Source organism: Phacochoerus africanus, chromosome 10, assembly GCF_016906955.1.
Source record: "Phacochoerus africanus isolate WHEZ1 chromosome 10, ROS_Pafr_v1, whole genome shotgun sequence".
Lineage (NCBI taxonomy): Eukaryota > Metazoa > Chordata > Mammalia > Artiodactyla > Suidae > Phacochoerus > Phacochoerus africanus.
In genome coordinates this window covers 71,312,794-71,321,581 of record NC_062553.1, presented here as the reverse complement: position 1 = coordinate 71,321,581, position 8,788 = coordinate 71,312,794, and the positions used below count along the sequence as shown (strand labels likewise).

The window sequence follows — 8,788 nt, the reverse complement described above, 5'->3', positions numbered from 1 at the left end:
AAATTAAGATAGCTAGTCACAGCTGCTTAGAGTGAATATGGAAAAACCTATGTCTAGACAAAACGAGTTTATCTGCAGGAAGGGAAACCACATTTAAGACAGATATGTGTCATATTTTAATGCTTTTCCCTCTGGAAACATTTTAATTTTCATTTTGAAAGGTTATAGAAAATTCTAAAGTTTCTGAGTTGGAGACATAAAAAAAAATGCAAGAATAACTCCTCTTTAGTTTTTGGAAGGGAAGCAATCGCTAATCCACGAAAGGGACAATTTGATAAAAATAACTTGCATTAAAATAAAACCTTTCAAAGGATAATGTAAATTATTTTCTTAAGACACATATCTTCTATTTGGTGAGGAGGGTAGATTTCTCAAACAAACAAAAAAACAACAATAACAACAACAAAAAACCCTAAACCCACAGTTTAATTGGGTTCACTAGTAAAGAACTAGTCTTCATTTTTTTTTTTTGCCCTTTTTTAGGGCCACACTTGTGGCATATGAGGTTCCCAGGCTAGGGGTCTAATCAGAGCTACAGCTGCTGGTCTACACCACTGCTCATGGCAACGCCGGATCCTTAATCCATTGAGCAAGGCCAGGGATGGAACCCGCAACCTCATGGTTCCTAGACTGATTCATTTCCACTGTGCCACAAGGGGAACTCCAAACTAGTCTTCATTAATAGAATAATGTGTTTAATTAAAGCAGTTTGAAAAGAATTGTCTTAATTTTCCAAAATCAGTTTAAAGGCCATAGCTTGCTCAGTTTTCCCGTTAATGCCAAAACTCAAAAAGGCTCAGTTCTTGGCTGCCCTCTCTCTACACTCACTCCCTGTAAGATCTTGTGGTCTTAAATTCCATCTATCGTATCGGAGTTTCCGTTGTGGCTCAGTGGTTAATGAATCCAACTAGGAACCATGAGGTTAAGGATCCGGCGTTGCCATAAGCTGTGGTTTAGGTTGCAGATGTGGCTTGGATCCCGAGTTGCTGTGGTATAGGCTGGTAGCTATAGCTCTGATTAGACCCCTAGCCTGGGAACCTCCATATGCCACAGGGGTGGCCCCAGAAAAGGCAAAAAGACAAAAAAAAAAAAAATTCCATCTATGTACTATTTTTCCAGCCCTAAGAAGCTTCAAATTGCCTACTGAACATGTACCTATTTATATAAACGTATCTACTTGGGTCTCAGATTTAGCAAGACTAACACACAACACTAGATCCCACCCTGATCCTGCTCCTCCTGCCTCCCCAGGAGTTACACTTGACTTGCTCCCCCACTCCCCAGACACATGCAATTCATTCAGTCCTCTCAGCTCTACCTGTGAAATACATCCCCGATCCTTCACCCTACAGTGTGGTCTGACCTGCACCTGCTTTTGCTTCCACGAGAGCAACAGCTTCCAAACTAGTCCCCTGGCTTTCTCTCTTGGCCTCCTCCCAAAGACAATTCTCAACACAGTGGAGAAAGTCATCCATGAACACAAATCAGATCTAATCACTCCTCTGGCACACCATCAAACTCAAAATAAAATGTTTGTTTCCAGAAGCTACGAAGCATTTGACATTGTCTTATGTCACAGGTACTTGTTTATCACTGTTCACTCCTCCAGAGTATAAGTTGTACGGGGAAGGGACCTGGTCTCATTTATACCCCAGCGACTACAGCAGTGCTCAGCACATTACACTCTCCGTAAACACGCAGTGAATGAATTAATATGGTTTGCTGTAACAGTACAGACTTCGATTCTGAGGGCCATTGAGGCCCTTACCTGGCAGCAATAAAACTTTGAAACAAGTGCTTGATTTTCTATCAGCATAATTTCTTTCTAGTAACTTAAGCCTTCAAAATGTGAGCTGTTACTTTACCTTTGGTAGTTACTTTGGGTGATTATTCTTTTCTTTCAAACATGTAAACTATACTTGAATAAAACTTTGAATAAGGACAAGCATGTTTTGTGCTTTATGACTGCCCCTCTGTTGTAGCTCTCAATACAAGGAAACAGCCTTTGCTGTGAGAGCTGACACCAACGGGTGGAGCAAAAAACACGTGCGAAAGCAACAAGAGAAATGAAAGAACAGGATACGTGCCATGATGGCAAATACGTTTTACGGTTCTAAAATACACTTGAAGAGAGACACATGAGAGTGGTAGAGCACAAAGGGTCTCATCTACCTGGCTGAGGACTCCAAACAAGCAGGCAACTGCAATCTCTTTGGCTCATATTTGCATTTTACAAAGCTTACTGCAGTGAAGAGTGAGAATGGCATGCAGAGGCAACAACCAACTTCAGGTTCAGAGACTAGTTTAGGAGGCCTAGTAAAATCCAGGAAAAAAACGAAAGAAACATCTAAAAACCATGGCTGTTAGGAGGATGTCCATTTGGGCTCCAGGCTGGACCGTGCAGCTACGAGGCTTCTGGTGTCTTCTCTACTCCAAGCCAGTCCAAGTGACTGAGCTTTGGCAAACTTGCCCTGATTCTCCAGTGGTTTCTTTCTGAAGAGCTTTGGTATTCCATTATTTCTGGAAGTCGTATTCTTACTCCTGAGCCATTTTTCTTTATTCTTACAACATCAGTCTGAAATGAAATTAGCCAGTTGTTCACGATGTGGTATCAACCTTAGGAAAATTTCACACGTCTGAGCTGGTCCAGTAATGATCATGTGATTCTCTGATGGTAGATGCCATCTCAGGATGACAGTGGCAGCAGTGGGAGAGGGCAGGGCCGAGGTGAAGTGGTCACAGATACTCTAACACATGGCCATCTTCCCTTTTAAGACATATGAAGATAGTTCTTTCAAAAGTTTCTGGCCTCGGAGTTCCCACCATGGCACGGTGAGTTAAGAATCCAACTGCAGCAGCTTGGGTCCCTGCAGAGATGTGGGTTTGGTCCCCAGCCTGGCACAGTGGGTTAAAGGGTCCAGTGTTGCTGCAGCTGCAATGTCAGTAGCAGCTTGGTTTGGATTCAACCCCTAGCCTAGGAACGTCCATATGCTGCAGGTGCAGCCATTAAAAAAAAAGAAGTTTGTGGCCTTTCATGGACTGCTCAAACTAATCCTGGAGCCAGGAGGCAGACGATATATTACGCCCCAGCTCTTACTGCCATATCTTTAAGCAAGCGTCCTTCTTTAAGGGAAATCATGGTGAAGAATTTCATCGCTTTAGAACTCCAATGTTTAGAAACATCCAAACCCTTTTCCAACCTCTTCTGCTTTTGCTGCAATTAGCCACCTTGAATCTTATGGAATCCTAATTATTAGCTTTAAACAAGATTGCTTTTATTATTAAAAAAAATTTTTTTTGTCTTTTTAGGGCCACACCGCGGTATATGGAGGTTCCCAGGCTAGGGGTTGAATCGGAGCTGCATCTGCCAGCCCTCACCACAGCTACAGCAACGCTGGATCCTTAACCCACTGAGCAAGGCCGGAGATTGAACCCGCGTCCTCATGGATATGAGTAGGGTTCATTAACTGCTGAACCATGACGGGAACTCCAAAAATTTTTTTTAATGATAAGGTTGATGTTACCATCCAGTTTTAGTAAGAGAAAGACTCCTCTCACTACTTACCCCTGCCTCATCTTGTACAAATAAAATACTACTCTCAAAACTTAAAAAAGAGAATCATGACCAGAGATTACGTGAACATAGTATCTATTTTTATTACGAAAACACTGAATTTTGACACAATGCTTCATTGCTTTTTAAAAATCTATTACCTGACTTAAACCTATTCAGCAAAAATGCCAATAAATTATATAAACCATAGTTTGGGTCTTTTTAAAACTAGGAACATAATGTGTTCTATAATAATCAAACAATAATACTAAATCTGTGTTGCATGAGCTGTTAAGTTATAATTTGTTTTCATGTTTAGCTTAAAATAAACCCCAAACCAAACACATGCTAATACACTGTTGCAAATGTTTCTCAGAAATGCCTGCCTCCTCACTGTGGGCCAGCATCCTTCGTTTCTTCACTGAGGTACCGAATGCAGCCATATCCAGGGTCAAGGCACTCATCCTACACTGTCCTATGCTGCTCTTGCAGGAGTCACACTGGCTGAAGGGCTAAGGATATACTACCCCGAGACCTTGCTCTCTTGCCTTTAAGGAAATCCATTTCTTTGAAAGGAAATCATTAGCTAAGAACTCAATATTGAATTTAGAAACAATGATTCCAACACACATTAAATCAAATGTGTTAGTATTTAAAGACACAAATTCTGAAAAGTAAAAATAGCAGACAAATATAGAACTTCTATACACAACCAATGAACTAAGGCAATAGCATTGCCACCAAGTGCCTCAAAATGTTACATTTTTGGTGTCTGTAGCTCTTTGCAAATTATATTTTGGGACAGTTCAAATAAATTTCAATAAGAGATATGTGTTCTACATAAAGTTAGATTAAAAGAATTAGCAACATGGGTGGCATCATTTAAAAAATACATCAATAGTCTTATTAGTGAATGTTTTCCACCTGGTTTCTAAATCTTTATTTTCTGTGGAGGCAAATCAAAGCACTGTCTTAAGACTCCATCTTCAAAGATACTATAATTTCTTATCATTCCCAGAGATTTTAAAGCTAGATATGACCCTGTTCCTTGCCATCATCTTCATCTTCATCATCCTCATCATCTTGGTCTCCAGATTCAAGTTCATCCTCTTCTTCAACCTAAAGAGAGAACACACATTTAACATTATGAAGATTTGTTCACTTCATATTCAACACATGATAATACAAAATGATTGATCTGTTAGTAAATTATTTACTCCAGCAATTACAGTGGATTACAGGGCATCTGATTTCCTTGATTCATTTATTTTATGAACTTTTTTTTTTTTTTTTTTTGGTGGGGGCCGTGGTGGGGCATGCCCACAGCACACAGAAGTTTTCTGGCCAGGGACTGAACCTGTGCCACAGCAGTGAAAACACCAGATCTTAAAAAAAAAAAAAAAAAAAAAATGGAGTTCCCGTTGTGGCGCAGTGGTTAACGAATCCGACTAGGAGCCATGAGGTTGCGGGTTCGGTCCCTGCCCTTGCTCAGTGGGTTGACGATCCGGCGTTGCCGTGAGCTGTGGTGTAGGTTGCAGACGTGGCTCGGATCCTGCGTTGCTGTGGCTCTGGCGTAGGCCGGTGGCTACAGCTCCGATTAGACCCCTAGCCTGGGAACCTCCACATAAAAATAGCAAAAAGACAAAAAGACAAAAAAAAAAATCAGCCAACAGCACCAAAAGATCTTAACCTGCTGAGCCACCAGGGAACTGATTTCCTTCATTTACTACTCATGACTCCCTGTTATTTTGAATATGAGATGAGATTCATAGGTTAACCTGCTGACAGATGACTATACCTCTCCACACGTGCACCTGAACCAACATGACCAAAGAGGACAGCACATTTGGATGGTGAGATTCTTATTACCACAGGAGAAATCAAATCAATTCACTTTCTAGGCTCAGAGTCCAAACGAGAATAGTTAATAAATGCTGGAAACTACACTTAAGTCATTTCACTGAGTACCATGAAAGCAGTGGACAATACCACGTTCACGTACCCACACACTGAGTGATACACAGGCACAACACCTCCACACCACAGTACAGTACCTTAAAAAACATATCATAAAGAAACACAAAAGAAATCATTTTTGGAAACACTGCAATCTTACTGGATGACCAAGTTCCTTGAGTTTATTCTTTAATGAAAATATTTTCTGATCCTGATCAGCCAACAGCACCAAAAGATCGTCTTGTTCTTTTTTTGAATCTGTAATGTCCACCTCGAGCTTGTTTTTCTCATTTTGTAAAATGGCAATGGTACTGTTAGATGCATCCAGCTGCTCTTTAATAGCAGTTCTTTCTTCAGACAGAGCTTTAATTTCATTCTAGGAAAAGGAAGGTGAAAATCACTAATCCAAAATTAGTATTCACTCTCCTAGGGTTTTATCAAATACATTCTTTCTATGATAAATCACTGTACTTGTCCAATCTGAGGAGTTTGGGGTTAGGGGTTGGGGACATAGGAGGTTTAAAATACACATTCATCTAGTAACATGAGGATTTATGTTAAGCTATACATCAAAGAAGGTTATTTGTTGGTTGTTTTCTTTTGTTTTTGGCTATGCCTATGGCATGTGGAAGTTCCCAGGCCAGGGATCAAACCCACGCTGCAGTTGCAGCCTTTGTCACAACTGTGGCAATGCCAGATCCTTAACCCACTGAGCCATAAGGGAACTTCCAAAGGTGGTTATTGGTGAAAGATAGAGTTTAACTCCAAAAAATAGTTTTATCTATTCCTCAGAAAATCCCAAGAGATAATACCATTTCAGATAATCAGAGGAATAAACGAAGACACAAAACATTTTACAGCAGAAGCCTGGTTTAGCATCAGAATTAGAACTCAGTTTAAAAAAAGATGTTAGCCCAACTTCATACATATGATTAAATGAAAAAGAAATAGCTTCAAGTAAAAATCCATGGCTTAAAAATAAAGGAGTTTGACCACAATCAAAAAGGCACCATCACACAAGGTGCTGTGGATTAGCCAAATCTGTACTCCTTGTTTCTTATTGTGAGTATAGTAGATGGATAAGAAAACTAACGTTTTTACTTTTAAAATACATTCATAGACATTTTTATTTTACATAGTTGATATCATTATTTGAAATGGCATTTAAAAATCTTCAGTCATCAAAATTGGAATGGACAGAGAGATAAAATTATACCCCATTAACTTTCATCATTAATCTAAGAATTAGAGAAATGAAATGAAATAAAATAAAATTTCCTGGGGTTTGTTTCATATAATATGCAATGAATCAAAGTTTCCAGAAAACGAACCTTTAATTCTTTAGTCTCTTGTAATAATGCTGACAGTCTTCCTTCTACATCAGTAGCTTTTGCAGCTGTTACAGTTTCACTCTGTTCTGGTTCAGGAACTGATTTTGCCTGAAAGTATAAATTGGAAAAAAAAAAATGTTTCTTTAAAGTTGTAATCAATACGAAATTCCAGAGATGATTTAATTTTCTTGCTATTTTGCAATTTTATTTCCAAATAATAGAAAATCAAATTCTTATGTATCTTTACGTACAGAACAGTGCTCCCCCTGGAGTGAGGAGCTGAGTCAGGAGCGCTGTGGCACCAGATCTCAGCAGAGGGTGAGGAAGGCTGGGCTGAGCAGCCTCCATGTCAGACCAGGTAAACTGTCAATGGCACAGCTCTAACGTAGCTGTAACATGGCATTTAATAAGTAGAGAATATGTTTCAAGGCCCTTTCCCCATAAAATTCCTGTAAGTTAGGCCTACACTAATCTCAGAGAGACAGGTGGGGATATTGAGCTGAATGCCATTAATTGGTGAAACACAGGTATTTTCTTAAGTGCTACAGGTAGTATTCTTATATCACAATTTTTCAGTCTTTCCTCTTCTTTTTTTCTACAAAATACTAGGAAGTGGATGCTGATGTAATAAATACTGAAAAATGTGGAAGGGGCTTTGGGAGAGGCTAGAAGAATTCTGAGGTTCACAAAGCCTAAACTGCCCTGAAAAGACTGTTGGTAGAAATAAGGACATTAAAGGCAATTTGAGGAAGGGCTCAAAAAGAAAAGAGGAGAGCTTTAGAGAAAGCTTCTATGGTCTTAGAGAAAACATGCATCACTGTGAACCGAATGCTGGTAGCAGTGTGGGTGTTAACGGTGGTTTTGGTGAGGTCCCAGAGGGAAGAGGAACATGTCATTGCAAGTGGAGGAAAGGTGACCCTCATTATAAAGTGGCAAAGAACTTGGCTGAAGTGTTAAAGGCCTGATTTCTCCTTGCCGCTTGGAGTGAAATGTGAGAGGAGAGAGACAAATTGAAGAAGAAATTGTTAAGCAAAAGGGAATGAGAACTTGACGATTTAGAACATTCTCAGCCCCTCCCTACTGCAATAAAGGACAGAGCATGGAAACATCCAGGGTGTGCCTGGACAACCATTTGGGAAGAGGTTACTCAAGTGGCACAGGGACCCAATCAACCATCTCAGCAGAAGCTGGAATAGAGATGTGGTTCCCCGGGAGGGATCCAGAAGGACCTGTTTGCCTGATGGCTTGGGCTCCTGTGAATTGCGTGGGTCACCAACAAGGTTTTCGACAATTTTATACCAGCAGGAAAATGAAGTGGATGAAGATGGGTGAAATACGAAACACCAGCAAAATGAACTATAAGTAATTGATCAGAATGACCTGGTGAGTGTGCCTATACCACAGCTGGATGTTCACATGGCCAAGAAGTCTGTGTGCCTGGAACTCTAGCTAATGAATCACCTGAAGGGAAGCTGCTATCTGACAAATATGTTTTTTTTCCACAATAGCTGAGAAATAACCTCTCAACCTTGTGTTTATTACCTTTCAGAACAACAACAACAAAAAAGTTAGCTTACAAATGCTTCTGTTTTCTGTAACAGCTCCTGCTTTTCCATCTGTAGTTTAGTGATTTCTATAGATTGTGAGTTTAACTGAGACTTTAATGTTGCCAGTTCCTATGAGACAAAAATAGTTGGGTTGTAACATTAAATAATAACATTAATTTCATCAAGGAAATGTCTATTTACAGGAGGAAATTTAAAAATTATTTTCTTTTTTAGCACTTCTCTCTAAAAGCACAACTTCCAAGTTTTAAAACTTAAAGTGAAAGAACCATTTCTCTTTTTTGATGGTCCCCTGGATACAAGTACTTTATCAGACATTTGCTTGGACAGTATTTTCTTCCAGATCGTGGCTTGTCTTTTCCTGCTCTTAATGGCATCTTTTT

General features: G+C 39.7%; 1 protein-coding gene across 4 annotated transcripts in view; it reads right to left on the bottom strand.

Moving 5' to 3' along the window:
- Nucleotides 1-3,632: 3,632 nt before the first annotated feature.
- USO1 (USO1 vesicle transport factor) overlaps nucleotides 3,633-8,788 on the bottom strand; it is an 88,987-nt gene continuing 83,831 nt past the window's right edge. For all 4 annotated transcript variants that reach the window (XM_047799353.1, XM_047799350.1, XM_047799352.1 and 1 more), the window contains 4 exons: nucleotides 8,418-8,516; nucleotides 6,841-6,948; nucleotides 5,670-5,885; nucleotides 3,633-4,672 (listed from right to left, as the gene is read on the bottom strand). In XM_047799353.1, the coding sequence (XP_047655309.1) occupies nucleotides 4,583-4,672; nucleotides 5,670-5,885; nucleotides 6,841-6,948; nucleotides 8,418-8,516 (513 nt within the window). In that variant the 3' untranslated portion in view covers nucleotides 3,633-4,582. The remainder of the gene's footprint in view (nucleotides 4,673-5,669; nucleotides 5,886-6,840; nucleotides 6,949-8,417; nucleotides 8,517-8,788) is intronic.